The following is a 22532-nucleotide window of genomic DNA, read 5'->3' as shown; positions in this document are numbered from 1 at the left end:
CTATCTTATATGCAGTTTTAAGTTTCATGGATTTTTACGCATCAATCTTCGCACGACGACGAACACATATTTGGAAATTTGGAGAATTTTTTTCTGTTCTTTCGCTATGAATGTGATGTCGCCCCCAAGATTTCTCAACAGTGCAGTCGCCACATAGACGCAGCCTACCTGCGCATGGCTGCCGCCTGGGCACGGCCTACCCCCACGCGATCGTCGCCTTAGTGGTTGTCTGCCCTCGTGCGACCGTCGCATGGACGTGAGTTCTGCTCGCGTGCGGTCGCCGCATGGGCACCGTGATGCCCACATCTGTGTGCCGCTTAGACGTGGCTACCGCTTGCCGCGACGGTTGCTATAGCGTGCACGCTGCCCGACGCAGCCTCTACCGCCAACAGATTCGTTGGCCTTACGCAGCAAGGTCGACATCGACCATTGCTGCTTCGCGATCATGGAGATTACATTTACAACAAATCTAACATTGCCATCAAGCAGACAACAAAATAGAATAGATAAGAATATAAATCGATGAAATATGGATCATTCAAGTATCATAAAAAAAATAATATATCTAATATATTTGATTTCAAAAACCTGGACTCTGATACCAATTATAAGCATAATATCTTTAATATGCTATATTAAAGGCGGAAATAATCTTTTAGCTAGGATTAAAATCAAATATAATTAGATCCGGTATTACGATGTGTACCTTTTGATGCCATCCTCTATGTGATCTGCAAAGGCACCGTCTTTAGATCCAAGATTATTGTTAATATGCAAAGAGAACTAGATCCTTCTTGTCTTTTCCTATCCTTTTATAAGTCCACTTAAATTGATGGTTAGGGAGAAGAGTTGAGAGAGAGACTGTAATCCCTCAACTGAATCCTCTATGAGAAACACCTATCGTTCAGTTTCTAGAGGTCTCGTTTATTTATAGGTGAGAACAGAGGGTCTAGAATAAATTATTAGGAGAGCTTCTCTCATCAAATGCATCCTTTAAAGAATCCTATTTTAATATGGACTTCTTTTCTATTGACCAATATACATAATCAGAATTTAATTAGTTATATTATATAGTTATTCGAATTATAAAAATCATAAAATCTAATAAGAGAATGCTCATTTTCTTAGTTTCATGATTAAGTTATTTATTTTTAATTAAGATGATAAGTTATGAAATACTATATACATTGATCCTTCTTAAATCATATATTTAGTAATGTTTAAGCTAGCCCTCCCATGAATAGTTATTGCCTACTTCATCCAACATGCCACCTTCATTGATTGAAAAAGATGGTCAATGCATTCATTAGAGTCTTTTGTCTGTACCGAGTTTGATGTATCCTGAAGCAAACACTGGTCAATCGATTGCCATATCACTGGCGTCCCAACATCCACTTACGATTGATAACATAACAACAATAAAGAAAGAGCCATGGGTTGGACAATGGTTCTCACATGGTGCCTTCTCTCCTCATCTTGCCACCATTGTCATCAGAAAGAGAAATATAATGATAGTCAATGGTCAATACCGATCGGCAAGGAGAAGCTTGGGCAGCAAGTTAATCTTTGTTGGGTTCTCATAAAACAATGTGTTGGATTCCCATCCATTCATGTGGACGGACTTTGAAGTTTTGATTCAGCAATACAATAATAATAATAATAATAATAATAATAATAATAATAATAATAATAATAATAATAATAATAATAATAATAATAATAATAATAATAATAATAGGTAGACAGTTCATGCAACAATTTTTTTTTAAAAGCAATTCCATTAAGAATTTTTTTTCATTTTTTAATTAAGGAGCCCTTACATATGCACCCTTTCCTAATTTAGAAATAGAATGTTTGCTCCTATAAAATTATATATATATATATATATATATATATATATATATATATATATATATATATACTTTTTTATAATGATAATATTATTCTTTTTATGACATTCCAGATCAGAACTCATATTTTGAAATTAATCCTATTACTCTCATCTGATCCTACATTGAAACAAGCCTTATGTAGTCGGTAATACTCGGATGGTTCTTTCTATTAGCATTTATGTAATAAATTCAAGTTAATCTTTTAAGTTTTAAAATTTAAGATACTCTTTATACTTTTATATTTATTTATAAGATTTTTTTAAAAAATAAATATCATTTTAAGTTCCAATGTTATTATGCCAACGATCGACTAATAAGAATTAACAACAACGATATATATATAATACAATATTTTTTGGGTTTCTTAAGGATATATATACGCTAAACAAACATAAATAAAGAACGAACAATATGAAGATTACTAAATTTCTTATATTAAACAACAAATATACTGTTTTCATGCACTGATTAAAACTTATTGAGGAGGATATATGCTTATCAATGAAATTGTTGTCATACGGTAAGATCATATGCTTGTTACTTGATGTCATCCTCACAAGTTATACTTTCCAAAACCAGAGGGGAAGTGGCCAATGCACTGATCCACATGATGATAGAAATGCCTATTTGACCAGAGCAAAGGTCTTGATAGATCCTGTCACAGACTTTAGAAGAGAACAAGATTTCCAATCCATCTAGTCCGTTGTTTTCTTGAAAGTTTGGTTGAGATATCTTTGTCACAAACATTAATCAATCAGTTGGGACGCATCAGTTTTAATTGGGTTATTGTCAATTTCGAAAGCTTTGGCTATTAGGTTAAGAACCAGTCCTTCGACTCTACTATCCCTCACCTCACATACAAGCTAGAGATTGCACTCGAGACGTACAACTCTACATTAATTTGATAAGGGTGGAATCATGCCATTCCACATATATACTTAAAAGCCAAGTTAATGGCATCGAGCTTTTTATAAATTAATTTAATTTAATTTTTTTTAATTTTTTTTTTCTCACTTCCGATAGGAGATTAAATTAGAAGTTATTATAAGAATTTTATTTTATTTTATTTTTGGGGTAAAAATCAACATAGCTCATAGTCAAACATAAAAGATTGACATTCTAATATAGCATGCAATCAAACCTTGAACCCATGCCAAGCAGGTCGTCTTTTCTCATCTTGCGGTATCTCTCTCCATCACCATTATTATAGTCGTAGTAGTCATCGGCTATGACAACAGGCAAAAGGAAGATTGGGGAGCAAGAAGCCATGAAAGTCCATGAGTGTTCTTGAGCCATGAGTTAGTCGTGATATCCTTTTCTTCATGGATGGGAAGAGAGAGAGAGAGAGAGAGAGAGAGAGAGAGAGAGAGAGTGAGAGAGACAGAGAGCAGGTAAAGCATAGCATTAGAGTAAAGTGGTCGAAGGAAGCGGTGGTGGTTGCCATCCCGCTCCTACTTGCGGCCACTGACTTCAGCCTTCACGTCACGGATGCGCTTCGAGAAGCCTGTTGACCTACCTCTGACAACGAACTCATTAATCGACTCCATGTGAACGGCGGAAAGCACAGCGTGGCATCAGACGGCATATTTCCAGTTGGGATCCCCTCCACGTGTTCTTCCTCCGGCAATAAGTATTGCGTAGAGGAGGAGGAGGAGGAGGAGGAAGAGGAGGAGGACGCGAGATGGGAGAGGAGGAGAGGAAGAAGGATGAGCAGAAGGTGGCTTTCCACAGGCTGTTCGCTTTCGCCGACGGCCGCGACGTGGCGCTGATGGCCGTCGGCACGGTGTCGGCGGTCGGCAACGGGATATCGATGCCGATCATGACGCTCATCTTCGGGCAGATAATCGACGCCTTCGGCTACGCCGACAACTCCACCGTTGCTCACCAAGTCAACAAGGTCTGTTCAATCCCCTGCTTTCATTCATTATTATGAGCTTAGTGATGAAGAAAGATTTAAGTAGTCATTAACATAATCTTCATCATGTTTTACATATTATTGTATTGAAAGATGGGACAAGATTAATATCCAACATACAAGTTTATTTCTGAGTGTCGCATCTAAACCATGGTGTGTGAGCATGTGCAAATGGAAAGGATTGCACCAGAATTGGGGAATATAGGAACAATAATATCCCTAGTTTCATTATATGTAATCTCCATTTAATCCAACCTATTTCAACCTTGTCAGCCTGCAGGGAATTAATCATTTTAACACATCCTGAATATATGAACAATAATAATTTGGTTTTGAAAAGGAAGAATGTCATTATCTCCATGGCTAGAAATGAATCCTGAAGAGAAGTTTGGATCAGTGAAATGAACTGGTAAGAAAAAGAACATATTACTTGGAAGAAACAAAGAACTAAATCACCAATTTCAAACTGTTTCAAGGGCATCCTTAGAGGTAACATCATTGGTCTGATAACTTGGTCAATATATGCACAACAATGCAAACCTGCTCTGATACCATGATAAAAAGTTAAAGCTGTTAGGAAAGGGATTAATATCTGATAAGCTTTAACACAGAAGTTGTATGGGTAAGTTTTGTGTCACAAATAAAATTCCCTGTTCTGAGTCATATGTTGCCTAGGGTTGTTCCATTTGAAATTTGAACCATTGATGGAGGCATACTAGAAAGGAGTGCATTTGTTTTCATGCTTGTAGTGAAGGAAGGGAAAGGTCTCTCTAACTTCCTCATTGTAGTTGAAAACTGATCGTAGGAAAAGATTTAATAGTTTTGTTCTCCTAAAACGTTACGAGACTAGGTTTAAATATTAAAAAAAATTAATTCAAGAATTATAAATTTATTATGCAAACAAATATGACTTTAAGCATTCTTTGTTTTTATTGAATCTCGGATTTTAATGATGAAATCAATTAATAAAATTATTATCTAATGAGCGTTTGAGTGACACAGAACTAACTTCGATCATGGAAAGACAAATCGATTAAAACAGGAAGAATCAAACATTGGGCCGGAATAGATCGTATCAGAGATTGGACATCGGACCAGAGGATTGGTCGATATGTCATAAGATAGACTTCGTATCATGAGTTCAGGCATTGAGCTAGAAGGATCGGACATTACGCCAAGAAGATCGGATGTTGCGGGAGGTCAACATGCCAATGAATTGGGCAATACGTTGAAGGAGAGGACGATGCATCGAAGGATTGAACAAAACGTCGGATGAACCAATGACATGCCGGACAACATAGGATTCATGTTTATAATCGTGTGTGTCTTGATCGAAGTAGTTTAGATTGTAATTGAGTTGGTTTTGGGTGTAACCATGCCAACTCAATTAGGGGCCCATTGGGCTTGAATTAGGACTGATTTGGGCCTATTAGAAGGCCCATTCAGTGATCTACAGTTGGGTCAAGCAGTGGAACCACCTATGAGCTGGAATGTACGAAGTGTACATTTTCTAGAAGACCCGACGATGGTACCTCCAGTGTCAGGCGGTGGTACTACCTAGACTGGCGGTGGTACCACCCAAACATAGTCTCTCAGACTATGTAAGACAGTGGCATTGTCTAGACTGATGGTGGTACCGTCCAAACACAATCTCCCAAACTATGTTAGGTAGTGGTACCGCCTAGACTGGGTAGTGGTACCATTAGTGCACAAAGTGGTAGGTGGTGGTACCGCCCAATACAGGCGATGGTACCATTGGTACCTCGAAAATCCGGAGATTTGAATTTTTAGTTTTATTTTTTAAGTCATTTGAGGTTTGTAAATACCTCACTTATTCTTGCTTGGGATAGCAAGAAAAATAGTAGAAAGGGGAAAGAATTCTTGAGGAAAAAAGAGTTACAATCTCTCTTGAGTTATTGAGTCTCTTCCTCCTAGAGTTAAAAGTCTTCTAAGGGAGGAGTTAGGTCTAATTGTAAAAGAGATGTATGAAGGTTCTCTCCTGAGCCTATGAAAAGGAGAAAGAGTTGTAACATGGGCAGTTGATCTTCGCCCATTGAAAGAAGATCGTTAGTGAAAATCGGTGGCTTTGACGGAAGAGGAATCGAGAGTGGACGTAGGTTGCAACAACCAAATCACTATAAATTCGGTTTGCATTTTCTTTTATGTTTTTTATTTATATTACAAACTGATTTACTTGCTCACTACTCTTATGCACATTTTAAGTTAAATGTATTTCCAATACAGGTTTAATCGAACAAGTTTTCAAATCAGTTTAATTTTTCGAAAGCACTAATTCACCCTCCCCTATCTCTTAGTGTTTTTACGGTCCTAACAGTTTCAACCTGTATCATGACCCACAGACCCTATTGACAAATTAGGTTTCCTAACATCACCAAGATAGAACTCTCATTAGAATTATTCCCAAACAACCAAGATTTAAATGAGTTCACTATTTTGAGGTTATTAGCATGTAGTCAAAAAAATTTCTTGTTCATCCCTCTTTTTATGTTTTGGGATAGCAACACCGATAAAGCTATAAGCTCTAATTATTTGGGTTCAGCTATATAAATCTTTTGTCACCATTGAAATACATAAAAAATCATATATTTAGTTAAATTTATATTATTTAATCTTTATTTATAGTTTTTATTAAAGTCCTTTTAGGTCAGCCTCTACCTTCCTCGTACTATTGATATTAATTATTTCATCTCTTCTGATTATCGTATCTAGAGGTCTCCTAAGCACATGTCCATATCATATGAAATAATTTTCTCTCATTTTATTCTCTATCGAAGTGATACATAGTTATTAACGAATAAAAATATTTCTTTTCCTATCTTTTCTACTAACTTCACTCATCCATCTCAACATTCTCATATCGACAACACAAACTTTTTGTATATGCTATTTTTTAACTGCCCAACACTCAGATCTATAAAGCATTGTTGGTCTCACAACTATCTTATAATTTTTTTCTTTTAATCTCAAATATACTCATTGATCACACAAGGCTCCTAATTCCCCGTGCTATTTTAACTATCATATTTTTATCCTATAAATAATATGTCTATCGATCTCTTCATCTTATTGAATAATTGATCCAATAAACCTAGATCTTTTATTTCTTGTCCATCCAATTTAACTATATTCTCTTATCTATTTCTAGAATCATTAAGATTGCATTTGATATATTCAGTTTTAGTCCTACTTAATCTAAAACCTTTAGTTTCTAAGGCTTGCCTTCATGGCTTAAGTTTATAATTAATTCTACTTATGCTCTAATCAATTAAAATAATATGTTAGAACCCTTGCAGATTCTAAACTTGGGGTTGATCTCTTTAGGGGATCGGTCTCCTTGGAACTCTATAGGGGTTCCTCCCTCCAAGTTGCTGCTCAAAGGCTGCAGAAAAGATTCATCTATTGCTTATCAAAAGAGGAGGAATACATGGCTATTTATAGGGTTTCTAAACCCTAACTCCTAATAGGACTCCTACTTCTAACCAACTCCTAATAGGACTTCTTCTACTCAAGACTCCTATTCCTTTACAACTCCTAATTCATCTCTAAGAAACAACCTCATAACCCTATCCGGCCTCTTCACCTCTTTAATAGGGGTCGGATTAGGTAGGTTTTACATGAATGTCCCTCTCAATTAGGACTCTCTTAGCTAGAGTCCTAACAGAACCGCCCTCTTCAAATCGGCCTTGTCCTCGAGGCTGACGATTCATGAATTTTGGGAATTTGATCTTCAAGTCGTCATAGTTCTCCCAAGTGGCATCTTCTGTTGGTAGGTTCACCCACTGTATTAGCACTTTAGTAGTGGGTCATCGTCGTCGAGTCACGATCCGTCGATCAATAATGGCACTTGGCTGGGTCTGGAGTTCCCCTTGGATAGTCATATTTGGTGGGTGGCTTTAGGTTGTCTCCAATCACCTATTTACAACTTTTGTCTGGCCATTGATTTGTGGGTGATATGTCATACTTTTTTCAATTTAGTACCCTGCATATGGAATAACTTTATCCAAAATCTGCTCGTGAAGATATAAGTAGAATTTATCATAAGCACAATGCGTCCCGTAATTCTTTTGAGTCCCAATTGTAATGAGCCACGGAGCTTGGTGCTTCCTCCAATTTTTTTATAATCTTACTAGTCTCTGAATCTTCTTGTCATTCCATCTTAATATCCTCAAGGAAATCGCTGGTTGGAAGTAAAACGACCGAAAATTCAGCTTGCTCAGGTAGCTGCGAAAGCGCATCTACAACAACATTCTCTTTCCACCTTTTGTAAGTTATTTCATAATCAAATCCAAGAAGTTTTGTTACCCATTTTTGTTGCTCGGGGGAAGATATCTTCTGCTCCAAGAGATATTTTAGGCTTTTATGGTCGGTCTTGATTTGAAAGTATCGCCTGATCAAGTACGATCTCCACCTCGTTACTGCGTGCACAATGGCGAGCATCTCCTTATCATATGTTAACATGTTTTGATAGGGGGGAGACAATGTCTTGCTAATGTATGTGAGTGGTCGACCATCTTGCATGAGAACGTCTCCCATTCTGTCTCCAGATGCATCGGCCTTAATGATGAAGGGTCGGTTGAAATCTGGTAGCGCTAGCACCGGCGTCGTCGTTATGGCTGCCTTAAGTTTGTCGAAGGCAGTGGAGGCTCTGTCCGACCATTGGAAGACATCTTTTTCCAGTAAGGAAGTAAGTGGTGCACTGATCTTTCCATAGTTTTTCACGAACTTACGGTAGTAGCCTGTTAAACCCAAAAAGCCATGTAGCAATTTTATGTTCCTCGGGGTAGGCCAGTTTTGCATTGCTTCAATTTTGAAGGGGTCCACCATCACACCTTTCTCTGATATGATATGCCCAAGATATTTCACCTTTTGTTGAAGAAAGTAAAAATTCGTAGTGGCCGTTGTGTGTTCGAAAGGCGGTTTTCGATATGACTTCTTCATACACTCATATTTGATAATACCCGGATCGAAGGTCCAACTTTGTGAAGATTTGTGCTCCCTTTCATCTAGCAATTCATCTACTACTAGAATAGGGTATTTTTCCTTGATGGTTATGCCATTGAGAGCTCGGTAATCAATGCATATTCGTCATGTTCCGTCCTTCTTGCGTAAGTAGCACCGGTGAAAAGTAGAGGTTGCAACTTGGCCGAATAACTCCTGTTTCAAGCATCTCTTTTAAAATCCTTTCTATTTCATCCTTCTAGAGATGTGGATACCGATATGGCTGAGTTTTGCTGGAGATTTGACTGGAAAAATCATTATACAATGATCATGCTGACGAGTAAGAGGTAGGTTGTGCGGCTCGTCAAATATATCTGAAAATTCAGCAAGCAAAGGAAATAGGTTTGGATCTTCAAATTCTATTGGCTCTCCTTTAATTTGCTACTCAAGTTGTACCAAAAAGCCTATGCATGCTTTATGCAAAACCTTCTCCATTTGTTGTATGCAAATCATCGTTACGTCGCCCTCACGTTTCCCATGCAGTATCACATGTTTCTCCTTACTGTAAAATTTTATAAATAGTTGCATAAAATTCCAAGAAATATCACCTAATGTCATCAACCATTTAATTCTGAGTATGGCCTCATGATCATCAAGAGGGAGGAGGAAGAAATCTGCAATTATCTCTTGGTCCTGCAGCAACAGTTTCACCTGCGAGCACCTATGATCACACTTCAAAATCTGTCCGTTGGCGACCTTAACGACAAACCTGTTGCAATTCTCAATAGGTAAGTTCATATGGACAGCAACCTTACTGTTTAGGAAGTTATTAGTGCTGCCCGTGTCGATGAGAACAGTGATCGGTTGTTGTTTGAGAAGGCCTCCAACTTTCATCGTTTGCGGGTTTGAGTAGTCAGCTAGTGTATGTACCGTAACTTCGGTCGGTTGTGGCTCTTCTTCTGCATCTTTTTCTTTATGTTCAAGGCTCTCTTCTGAATGTTCAATGACCTCTTCTTCTATCGGTTCAATCATAAGAAGTCCCCCTTTACTACAGCGATGCTCACGGCTACACGGCTCGTCACAATGCCAACATAACCCCTTCGCATATCGCTCCCGAAGCTCTTCTCTTGTTAACCTCTTTGGTGTAGGGACTTGGTCGACAGTAGGGGGGCTGAGGGCTTCAATATTACTGGTTGAGGAGCGACCCTAGTCCTCCGAACTTCATGGTTCAATTGCTCCTCTTGATGTCGTGGGAAAGAGATGGCTGCCATAAGCGTATACGGTTGTCGCGCTTTAACTTCTCCTCGGATCTCCGGCTTCAAGCCCTCAATTAAGGTCCTTAATAGCTGTTTTTGAGACCAATCATGAGTTTGATTAGATAACCTTTCAAACCGGTTTGGTACTCCTGAATGGTAGAGGTTTCTCGGATCTTTGCTAGTTGTCCGTCAATATTCTCGTAATCGGTTGGTCTGAAGCGGATCAGCAGTCCTTCTTTGAATTGTCGCCATGAAAGGACTCCATAAGTATGTTCAAACCAGTCAAATCACTGTATAGAATCCCCTTCAAGATGTATAGCTGCAATTTTCACCATAGATGCATCCGCGGTTTTATGGTACCGAAATTATCGCTCCGCGCGCGAGATCCAACCAATTGGGTCTCCTTCTTCCCATCTAGGGAAGTCCACTCTCATGCATGGATAATTGGGGTTGGTCATAGAGCTTCCCCTCTCTTGGAAGTCATATCTTCGGGCTTGGTGCGATTGGGCAAAGCTCTCTCCTTGATGTGATTTATTCGGGCTTAGTGGTCGACCCAATCTGAGTTCGGTAAAGAGCGCCCGAATCTTATCCTCCATTCGCACCTCGAAGGCTTCAAATTTAGCATTGATTACTTCCTCAGATGTCATAGTATATGCCGCTAAATTTGTGATGTTAAGATCTCTCTTTTATTGTCGGGTTAAAGGCATGTATTAGTTGAGAGAGGTAATGGTCGAAAGGGTTGGTGGATTGGTGGATGTAGGCTATGGTTTAGGATTGTTTTGTGGCTATTTTGGGTGCAGTTTGAGGGTGTGGTTTGGTGGAGTTTTAGGGTTGTAGATGAATGTTTTGGATCTATGGTAGATGGTAGCAAAGGTTTGATAGAAATCAGTGGAAGTTGCAGCAAGTATGTGCTATCTTGTAAGAGTAGAATTGTCGTCGAAGAAACAACGGTTTCTCGACATAATTTCCACCAAAAACTTGAGAGAATTGAGGAGGGAATTGATAGCAAAATCACAATTTATATGACAGCAAGGATATCTAATTTAATCAAGAAAATTTCGGCAGTATAACAGCAAGGAAATTGGTGCAAGTTGCGATTGCAGAATTCTCGTCGAAAAATTTTAGCGGGTTACGATGAAAATTTGCAGCAACATAAAATCATTTTTAGAGATGAATTTCTTAATAGATCAATCTTAGATGGAAGCCAAGATGATCTATGAAGTGTATAAGAAATTTCATTCAAAAAAGATTGCAAATAGATGGGTTAAGGCAACAATATGCGGCTGAAATTTTCTGCAACACAGATTTTTAGGTATAGCAGATTGGACGTAAAAGATCAGTGGTTTATATTGAGAATTTTTTGATGAAACCAAAGGGAAATCCACTGTTAGGAAGTGTCAAAGCTATCATAAAAATTTCATAGAGATTTGGATAGAAACAACGTAGTATCAAGATAAAAAACCAATGCTATGCGGCTGAAATTTTACAGTGCAGATTTTCAAGTATAGCAGATTAGATGTAAAATATCAATGGTTTATATTGAGAATTTTTGACAAAACCAAAGGAAAATCTGCTGTTTGGAAGTGTCAAAGATGTCATAAAAATTTCGTAGAGATTTAGATAGAAAAAACACAGTAGCAAGATCAAACAGACGGTGCTATACGGTTGGAATTCTGCAATGTATCTTTTGTCGTAGAAATGAAAACTTTATGACGAAAAGTTTATGCAGAAATATAGGAATAGTTTTTTTGGGATTTTCAAATAAGGATAACTAAATTGCAGCGGCAGTAAGGTAGAAAACTAGAACCTGTTGCAATTCACGGGGAGATCAAAGGATGATCCGTGGTGGTGGAGATGACGACAGAATTTGGTGACGATCTTTTAAGCAATTGTGAGAATTGCTTTGAGCGGTTGTGGAGGGTTGATGGATGGCTATGGAAGGGCAGCGAGACGCCAAGAACCCTGCTCTGATACCAAGTGTTAGAACCCTTGCAGATTCTAAACTTGGGGTTGATCTCTTTAGGGGATCGGCCTCCTTGGAACTCTATAGGGGTTCCTCCCTCCAAGTTGATGCTCAAAGGCTACAGAAAAGATTCATCTATTGCTTATCAAAAGAGGAGGAATACATGGCTATTTATAGGGTTTCTAAACCTTAACTCCTAATAGGACTCCTACTTCTAACCAACTCCTAATAGGACTTCTTTTACTCAAGACTCCTATTCCTTTACAACTTCTAATTCATCTCTAAGAAACAACCTCCTAACCCTATCCGGTCTCTTTACCTCTTTAATAGGGGTCGGATTAGGTAGGTTTTACATGAATGTCCCTCTCAATTAGGACTCTCCTAGCTAGAGTCCTAACATAATATCATTAGCAAATAATATACTATCAGAGACAAATATATACAAAGGGTATTCGATATAATGTTTGTATATGTCAATATCTTTTGATTTTATTCATGCTTTGCACAATATGTAGAGGGCTTGCAATAGGCTTGGCAGCCCCATTTTGGTTATCTCTTGTGGCTATTTTGGTCCTGTATATATATGTTGTGTGCAGTCATCGCACAGAGGCAAAATTGCCCCAAAACAGACAATCTAGACAGCCATAGGGTTTTCTAGCTCGACAGCAGTGCGAAGTGGCAACCAACACAACATCCTGGAGCTACCCAAGTGGCACATGGTTGGATAGGCCTTTGAGATAGTATCTAGGGTTGGTTCGCTACATTATTCCACAGCAATATCATATAGGCATTTGAGGGACTTTTGCCCACGACAAACCACCTTCAACTCTTTGTCACACGATCGTTTGGGCACTTGTGAGTTTGCGAAGTCTATGTTTATAATTTGCACTATCTATCAAGTGTTTGTTGAAATGTCTGCTTGTGGGATCCTAAGTTAAACACTTCTTCTAACTCATTTGCTCTTTTATAAGTCCTTCGGGACTTGAGCGGGGTTGCAACTCGGTTGTTCCTTTGTGGATAGATAATGTAATGGTGCCTCATGACTTAGGCAATTTCAACTAAGTCCATGACAATATACCAAGGATGTCTATCGTGTAAGTGACTAGTAAATTCATCTATTATCAATGTGAAAAAGTAAAGACTTAATACAGATATTTAAGTAATCCTATGCTAATAGGAAATTCACTAGACATACTCACTATAATCTAACACTAATAACTATATTATCATGTATATCTTTAATAACATCAATATAATTATCAGTGGATACACCTTTCTTTTCTAAAATCCACCATAATAAATCTCTAGGAATCCTACCACAGGTCCTCTCTAAGTCAATAAAAACCATATGCAAATAATTCTTTCTCCCTGTATTTTTCATTAATTATCATAATAAAAAAATAGCTTCTCTGATTGATGTTCGAAGCATAATATCAAATTGATCTTTAGAGATATTCGTTTCAAGCCTTATCCTACTCTTAATAACTTTTTCCCAAAGTTTACTCATAATTTTAATTCCTCTATAATTTGAATAATTTTGTATGTCATCCTTATTTTTATAATTTGATACTGAAAAACTCTTGCTCCATTCATCAGGCTTCTTTCTAAATCTCATGATTTTATTAAATAAGTTAGTTAACTATGTTACTCATATGTCCCTTAAACTTTATCAAACCTTAATAGTTATTTTCATTGTTAACTCTTGCTCCATCCATCAGGCCCCACATTCTTAGTTATTTTCATATTCTTTAATGTGTTTTTTACTTCATGAACTCTAATTTTACGAACAAATCTATGATTATTAAATATACCACTGTTATTTATCGTTAAATCTAAATCCTATGTAGAATATTCATTAAATAACTTGTAAAAATAATTTTTCATCTTTCCTTCATCTCGTTATCATTAATAAGTATTCTTTGATCTTCATCTTTAATGCATATAATATTATCTAAATCCTTACATTTTTCTTTCAAGCCTTAGCAATTTGATATATATCTTTTTCACCATTTGTAGTATCTAATTTATTATAAAAATTATCATAAGCTTTATATCTTGCTTAACTAATCTCTTTTTTAGCCTCCTTTTTAGATTTCTCATATCTTCTAAATTTTTTCTCATTTTTATAATTTGTCAATCTTTAAATCATGATCTTTAGTAAAAATTACTTTTTGAACTTCCTTGCACTACTACCAACTCTCTTTTAGGGTTACACCTCTAACATCGCCAATGTCCATCTCAAGTCTTGATGAAATAGATGGATGGTTATATTAAATTACTGATAATCAACGTAAAACTATATCAGATCTCAAGAATATAGATTTTTTATGTTTTCAGATAATAAGTAAAAAGCATGCCGAAATTAAAGGAACTCTGTTCAAATATCTACTAAAGATTTTTCATTGAAATTATTCCTTAAATTCAAAGTTCTATAGTTGATATTTCTTTTCAAAACATTTTAATGATGAGTATGATGACTGATCATATTCAACCCAAGTTTCTGGACAATTGGCAAGCACTTGATGCCTTCTGCAACCAAAATTTGGAAGAACCATCACATTAAGTCATATATCAAACAAGCATTGTAAAGAGTGAATATGAACTGGGAAAGATCTCTGTACAAAAAATTGTACTGCTAAGCTTTTGATATGGCTAGATACTATGATCTTGATTTTTCTTTGTTGGTAGAAAATTTAAGACAGAAATGGGAATTAATCAAGATGTGGTTTTCATTGTCCAAATTATTAATTTTATCGCATTTTAGAGCTAGTATATTTCTGTTCAAATTCCGGCTTGCTAATGACCAGGTATCTTGTTCCTGGTAACCGTTGACAAATTTGGTTTCATAACACTACCTAGGAAGGACTCCCATCAGAATTATACCCAAACAACCTATATATGCAATCTTAACACAAGATGATATAGATCTAAGTTTTCCAGGAATGAAACACCTTAAAGATTTGAATGATACAAAGAATTTCTTGTTCATGCTTAATAATATGTTTTCCAACAATGAGTAAAATGCTCAGTGAAAAAAACAGAGCTTTGTTCCAATATCATAAAGATCTTTCAATTTTTACTTTAAAATGGAATAATAAGGCATTGAAATTGTGTGCTGAATGCATAGTTCTATAGTTGATCATTTTCTTTGAAACATTCTAATTATGATTATGATGACTCATCATATTCCACCCAAATTTTAGAACAATTAGCAGGAACTTGACGCATCCAACAACCAAACTTTGGAAGAACCATCACATTAATATGAACTGGGCAAATCTCTATGGAAAAATACGCACTGCATTACAACTGCCTACACCACCATAAAAAACTAACCAACTTTTGGAATTGCTAGATGCTAAGATCTTGGTTATTTCTTTGTTAGTAGAAAATTTGTCGAAATTTTCTTCTCATTATCCGAAGTATTAACTTTTCTTTTTCATTTTTAGTTAGTATATTCTGTTCAAGTTTCGGCTTGTTGAAACCAGTTTGACTTAGTTGTTCTCATTTCCTAACACCAGCTTGTTTGAGATGAGATAAATCAGAAATCATAAAAGTGAGAGATGAGCTGCATTACCATTTTCTAATATCAGAATCTTTGTTGATGTTGATCTATGAATGGTTTATCATTTAAGTCACTTATCATCTGTTTCCAGATTGTTCTGAAGTTTGTCTATCTTGCACTTGGGACAGGATTAGCTGCCCTCCTGGGTAAGAAATATTTCTATCATCTAATTATATGGATAATCCACATGCTCTTGAATTATCTTCATTTTGTTAGCAGAGCTGCTTGATTAATGGTTGGTTATATGATGATTCTTAATGTTGTAATCAGGTTTCCTAGACTGAATCAGATTGAAACCAGGGATTTACATTAATTCATGTAATTCATAATCAACCAATTGCTCACTTAGCAAAGAGAAGACCTAATAAACATTTCATTGTCACCGCATCCTAACAAATGAAGAATTAACTACTAAAGTGATCATGTGGATTAAGGGGACGAACCTGATGCATGAGGCTTCTGCCAATGCAGGGTCTCCTACAAATCGAGATGTTCATTCTGTAATTCTAACTTCAATCACTTGGGTTAAAGCAAAATTGATCTTACTGCTGTACCAAGCTTTAGTTTGATTATATAAAATCATGCTTCTGAAAGCATCACAAGATTGCTAATTTGTTTCTTCTGCTGACACTTAAATATGTCAACTACAGAGGTCTCATGTTGGATGGTGACTGGAGAAAGGCAAGCGGCACGCATACGAGCACTGTACCTGGAAACCATACTCAGGCAAGATGTTGCCTTCTTTGACAAAGAGATGACAACTGGAGAAGCAGTAGAGAGGATGTCAGGAGACACTTTGCTCATTCAAGATGCCATTGGTGAAAAGGTGAGATGTTCGTGATCTTGTTATGTATCTGCACCATGAGAACTTGTTGGTCGAATAAGCTTCAAGTCATTCTGCATGCCCAGCCATGTTCTATATGGATTGCAGTGTTTTGTACATAGACGAAGTAAGGAATTCTGATTTCTTCACCTTCTGATCAACCCCAAAAACAAGGTTATATTGGTTACGACTTACGTACATGAGACTCGATATCGATTCAACTTAAAAAGCTTAAACTTCAAATCTGTTGGTTGAATAAGCTATAATATTAATTTCCATTCTCAGCCATGTTTGGGAATTATGATTTCTTCACCTTTCAGTTAACCATAAACTAGCTTAAACTGGTCGGTGTGCTATGTTGTGAGCTAGTCATTTGATTTTTAGGAAGGTGGAACTATTTTTTTTTGTCTTTAATCTTCACGGCATCACCTATTTATTTATGTGTAGGTTAGTCAAACTGTAGTTTGACTTTGGCCTATTATCTTATTTATGGTCAATACTTAGCTCATTTTTAATTCAAATCCGAATTATTTTTCATAAATCTCGAACCAATGCTTGATTGTTTTTTTAGTTTGAATTTTGGCTCTGATATCAAATAAAGATATTGAAATCAGACAAATCCGAGTGATCAGAGCTAACATACATGTTGTCCAACTAATTTTATTCTTGGAAATGTGATGTTTATCTTTAATCTTCTTCTAATCTTTACCTCCCAATGGAATATTATTCGAAAGTCTTGCTCAAAGATCATTCCACGACTTGTCTTTATGTTTGTTTGCTCCTGATTCAACTGTGATGTAGATTTACAGTGAAGAACATCTTTTCTAAGAACAATATGCTTTAAATCATTTGACCAATGAATCTATAAGTAGTTCTGCTTCATCAACTTGTATTGCTCATTTCTCCAAGTCAGACATAGCAGTCTTTCTTTCTGACCAGAATCTGCAGTCTTCCCTAAAGTTCCACCACATGTTATCTGAATCCAGGTTGGGAAGTTCGTACAGCTGTTGTCCACCTTCTTCGGTGGCTTCATCATCGCATTCGCCAAGGGATGGCTTCTCTCCCTTGTCATGCTCTCCAGCTTGCCTCCCATCGCCATCGCCGGCGCAGTCATGTCATGGATGATCGCGAAGCTGTCGAGCCGCGGGCAGGCGGCATATTCCGAAGCCGGCAACGTCGTTGAGCAGACCATTGGATCCATCAGAACTGTTAGTGCAGGCCACTGCTTCTTCCTCATTCCTGCTTCACAATGTTCGATCCTTGATCGGCACCTTGACTAACTCAATCGCCCTTCCTCATTCTCTTGCTCCAAGGTCGTCTCCTTCACCGGCGAAGACCGAGCCGTCGAGCTCTACAACAAGTCCATAAACACTGCGTACAGGTCGTCGATGCAGGAAGGTGTCGCCTCTGGCCTCGGCATGGGTGCCGTCTTCATGGTTGTGTTCTCCAGCTATGGCCTGTCCACATGGTATGGTGCCAAGCTGATCATCGACAAAGGCTACAGTGGAGGAGTTGTGATCAATGTCATGTTCGCAATCATGGTCGGTGGAATGTAAGTTCCATGACTCGACGTTTAGTTCGATGGGATTTTTTGTTGGTTCTTCCAGAACATGGCCGTGAATTCTCGCAGGTCTTTGGGACAGACATCGCCATGCGTCAGCGCGTTTGCGGCAGGGAGGGCCGCAGCTTACAGAATGTTCGAGACGATCAAAAGGCAGCCGGAGATCGACGCCAACGACACGAGTGGAATCGTCTTGGAAGACGTTAATGGTGAGATTGAGCTCAAAGATGTGTACTTCAGCTATCCGACGAGGCCGGAGCAACTGGTATTCAATGGGCTGTCGCTGCGCGTCCCCAGTGGAACCACCATGGCCATCGTCGGAGAAAGCGGCTCCGGGAAGTCCACGGTCATCAGTCTGGTTGAGAGATTCTACGATCCTCAGGCTGGTGAAGTTCTCATCGATGGCGTCAACCTGAAGAAGCTGAGACTCCGACACATTCGAGAAAAGATCGGACTGGTGAGCCAGGAGCCTGTTCTGTTCACGGCCACCATCAAGGAGAACATCGCCTACGGCAAAGAAGGCGCGACGCTGGAAGAGATCAAACGTGCCACCGAGCTCGCCAATGCCGCGAGATTCATCGACAAGCTGCCCAACGTATCTGGAGTTATTCGATATGCTGCTGCAACGTCATCTCTCTGTTCTGCTCCCTGATATGAGCTGTTCTTGTTCCACACAGGGGCTCGATACGGCGGTGGGAGAGCACGGGACGCAGCTCTCAGGCGGGCAGAAGCAGCGGATCGCCATCGCCAGAGCGATCCTCAAGGATCCCAAGATCCTGCTGCTGGATGAAGCGACGAGCGCGTTGGATACGGAATCGGAACGGATCGTTCAGGAGGCGCTGAGCAGGATCATGTCGCAGAGAACCACAATAGTCGTCGCGCACCGCCTGAGCACCGTGAGGAACGCCGACACCATCACCGTCCTGCACGAGGGAAGAGTGGTAGAACAAGGTTGAGACCCTGCAAGCATCCCTTCCTACGGGTGTAGCAATTCCATGGCATCAGTTCTAAGTCACACGTTTACTTGAGCAGGTCCTCACTCGACTTTGGTGAACGATCCCAACGGCGCTTACTGTCAGCTCATCCGCCTTCAAGAACTCCGCCAGGAAGGAGACGAAGAGCCTTCGAATGACCATGGAAGACTCAGCTCCAATAACGATGCTGCTACAAAATCCATGAGCAAGTCCTTCAGGAGGACCTCGTTGAGCAGATCCATCAGCAGAGGCTCGTCACTCGGCAGGAGCAGCAGGCTATCCTTCACCACTGGATTCGGTCTGCCCGGCTCCATCGAGATCCAGGACGGGGAGTCCAGAGCAGATGAAGGTAATCAAGGCCAGCTCGAGCCTCGCCGGGACGTCCCCATTAAGCGGCTCGTTTACCTCAACAAACCGGAGGCGCCGGTTCTGCTCATTGGATCCGTAGCTGCGGCCGTGCACGGAGTGCTCTTCCCGATCTTCGCCATACTCATCTCCAGCGCCATCAAGACGTTCTACCAGCCGCCACACGAGCTCCGAAAGAACGCTAGATTCTGGGCGTTGATGTACACCGTCTTGGGTATCGTCGCGCTGCTCAGCGTGCCGATCCAATTCTTCTTCTTCGGCGTGGCCGGCGGGAAGTTGGTCGAGCGCATTCGCTCCTTGTCGTTCAAGAAGGTCGTCCACCAGGAGATCAGCTGGTTCGACGAGCCTTCCAATTCCAGGTCTTCTCTCGCAACCTATCCTACTTCCTTTTAGAGTTCAAGCATGGCTTCTGCTCATCTCAATCATCCTCTGCTCTGCAGTGGTGTAATCGGTGCAAGGCTATCAGTAGATGCTGCGACTGTTCGGAGTTTGGTGGGAGATAACCTGGCCTTGTTGGTGCAGAACCTCTCAACAGTCATCGCAGGATTCCTGATCGCCATCATCGCAAATTGGGAACTGTCTTTAGTGATTATAGTCGTCATTCCATTGGTCGGTCTTCAAGGATACGCTCAGATCAAGTTCCTCAAGGGGTTCAGTGCAGATGCCAAGGTAACAACCAGTTGCGTTGTGTTCTTGCAATCTCTGCAAGGAATCATACTGAGAATCCAAGATTGTAGGCGATGTATGAACAAGCAAGTCAAGTGGCAAGCGATGCGATCAGCAGCATCCGCACGGTGGCATCCTTTTCTGCTGAGAAGAGGATGATGGATGCTTACAGAAAGAAGTGCGAAGCTCCAATGAAGCATGGCATCAGGCAGGGGCTCGCCAGTGGCTTGGGCTTCGGCTTCTCATTCATGACTCTCTACTTCACCTACGCCCTGTGCTTCTACGTCGGAGCTCGTTTTGTGAAAGACGGCAAAGCGACCTTCACGGAAGTATTCAGGGTGAGCACCCGAGAGCACGGATCCTTGGACTGCTCTGTCTTCTTTTTCGTCTGCTTCATCTCCCCGCTATTGAAGTGCAGGTCTTCTTTGCCTTAACCATGGCAAGTCTCAGCGTTTCGCAAACAAGTGCATTGGGTCCAGACTCCACCAAAGCTAAGGATTCAGTGGCTTCCATCTTTGCGATCCTCGACAGGAAGTCCAGCATCGATTCGAGCAGTGATGAGGGCATGATCCTGGATAATGTAAAGGGTACCATTGAGCTCCAACATGTCAGCTTCAAGTATCCATCTCGGCCCGACGTGCAAATCTTCAGAGACTTGTGCTTGACCATTCATTCAGGAAAGGTAGCTCAACCTTCATTCGCGGTTCTCTTGTGTTATATGGCTCTCATTTCATGCTATCCATCACTAAGATTTCGATGTATGTGATCTGTCGCAGACTGTTGCACTTGTTGGAGAGAGTGGCAGTGGAAAGTCTACAGCGGTTGCTCTTCTGGAGAGGTTTTATGACCCTGATTCTGGTAGTGTGTTGTTGGATGGAGTGGACATTAAGAAGCTCAAGGTGAGATGGCTGAGGCAACAGATGGGCTTGGTAAGCCAAGAGCCTGTGCTATTCAATGACACGATTCGAGCCAACATAGCATACGGGAAGGAAGGAGAAGCGTCCGAGAAAGAGATTGTTGCAGCTGCGGAGATAGCCAACGCACACCAATTCATCTCAGGATTGCCGCAGGGATACAACACGACGGTGGGCGAGAGAGGCATCCAGCTCTCCGGCGGGCAGAAGCAGCGCGTCGCGATCGCTCGTGCCATCTTGAAGGATCCGAGGATACTGCTGCTGGATGAGGCCACCAGCGCTTTGGATGCTGAGTCTGAGCATGCGGTGCAGGAGGCGTTAGATCGAGCGGTTGTCGGTCGATCGACTTTGATCGTGGCACATCGCCTGTCAACGATAAAGGGAGCCGATACGATTGCAGTTCTGAAGAACGGGGTGATAGTTGAGAAGGGAAGACATGAAGCACTGATCAATCGCAAAGATGGGGTTTATGCTTCACTGGTAGCACTCTATATGAGTTCAAACTGAAGCTCTTGTATCGATAATGAAGGGTAGAACTTTTTTTACTGCATGAACTTGTTCTTGTCAAAAGGAAGCAAATCAAATTCTCCTACATAAAAAAAGAGAAACATTGTGCATGAATTAATTTTAATCATGTTAATGTGATACACATCCATGAATTTGGATCTATTGAATTGTGTGTGCAATTCAAGATTATGACCTGGAGAATCAAGCAACCTTGGAAGTCTTTTTATGGACGTGACCTACTACTCCCCATTGTTTCATGGAAGCTCCTATCTTGATAACTGATCCTATAAGAGGTATTGGGGTGTTGCAGTAAGTTCATAGTCTTCTAGTCCCGCTCTATCAAGCAAAGTGAGTTCTTGTACCGGTTTTACTTTCTTGTCGGTTCAGTTCTGCAAGTGGAGTTTGCTTTAGGAAAGTTTGTTTGTGTGCGAATCGAGTATCACGGTGTTGAGTGTCTACTAGTAGCTCTCACTCATATCGCCCAAAAGTGTCTTCACCTATAAACCCAACAAGTAACCACTAGAAAAGTCACTTGTTACGCGTTATAAAAGTTTCATCATATGTAAGAAGAAGAAGATCTCGGATCAACTGCAGAAAGTCAAGTATAAAGAATCATAAATAGAAAGTTCGTCAGCAACAAGCGCTAAGTAACTGTAATCAAACAAAGAGAGGCGATAAAGAAGGAGGTAATCAAACATATAGGTAGCTGAACCAGCAACAGAACTGGATCGAGCAACAAGACTCGGTGCGTCTGTTCCACGTCCATGAATGTTTGATTGCGGGTGCACCATCTTACAACTATTCCTTATTAGAGTAGTAACAAAGGGGAAAGCCTATATACAGAACAGGAACACGGATCGGATTCAACTCCGGATAGAGCATCGGATAAAGGGTCGGTTTCAGAGATAGTTAGTAGGTGAATAAATGTGTAACTTAGTAGGTGAATAACTAATCTATTCTTCTTATTCTTTTTTTCATAAAAATCAACTTCATAATAAACCTTACTACGTTTAGGCCTAAGTCTTAATAAGTGAATATCTAAACCTGAAGCAGAATTCGAATATTGATTGAGGCATCTCTTAAATTCTTAAGCAAACCCCTTATAGGAGGAGGAGGATCAACAAAAGAAAAGGGCCTCGTTTCAAAGTATTAGAACTAGGACCTGACATCG

General features: G+C 39.7%; 1 protein-coding gene across 1 annotated transcript; it reads left to right on the top strand.

Annotated features, from left to right (window-relative positions):
* Positions 1 to 3256: 3256 nt before the first annotated feature.
* LOC103972762 (ABC transporter B family member 4) lies at positions 3257 to 21523 on the top strand. Its single transcript, XM_009387111.3, has 12 exons — positions 3257 to 3789; positions 15642 to 15696; positions 16201 to 16376; positions 17360 to 17581; positions 17687 to 17925; positions 18004 to 18529; positions 18612 to 18885; positions 18967 to 19633; positions 19715 to 19943; positions 20012 to 20278; positions 20359 to 20622; positions 20717 to 21523. Exons 1-12 carry the CDS (start codon positions 3574 to 3576, stop codon positions 21359 to 21361), a joined length of 3780 nt encoding a protein of 1259 aa, XP_009385386.2. The 5' UTR covers positions 3257 to 3573; the 3' UTR covers positions 21362 to 21523.
* The last annotated feature ends 1009 nt before the right edge of the window (positions 21524 to 22532 follow it).

Source organism: Musa acuminata, chromosome BXJ2-11, assembly GCF_036884655.1.
Source record: "Musa acuminata AAA Group cultivar baxijiao chromosome BXJ2-11, Cavendish_Baxijiao_AAA, whole genome shotgun sequence".
Lineage (NCBI taxonomy): Eukaryota > Viridiplantae > Streptophyta > Magnoliopsida > Zingiberales > Musaceae > Musa > Musa acuminata.
Note: the sequence above shows the minus strand (reverse complement) of the source record. Positions and strands in the feature narration are given on the sequence as shown.

Coding starts and splice junctions, on each gene's coding strand:
- LOC103972762 (XM_009387111.3), top strand. CDS start 3,574: ATGGGAGAGGAGGAGAGGAAGAAGGATGAGCAGAAGGTGGCTTTCCAC. Junction 19,634..19,714: donor GACGAGCCTTCCAATTCCAG/GTCTTCTCTCGC, acceptor TCTGCTCTGCAG/TGGTGTAATCGGTGCAAGGC. Junction 19,944..20,011: donor GGTTCAGTGCAGATGCCAAG/GTAACAACCAGT, acceptor CCAAGATTGTAG/GCGATGTATGAACAAGCAAG.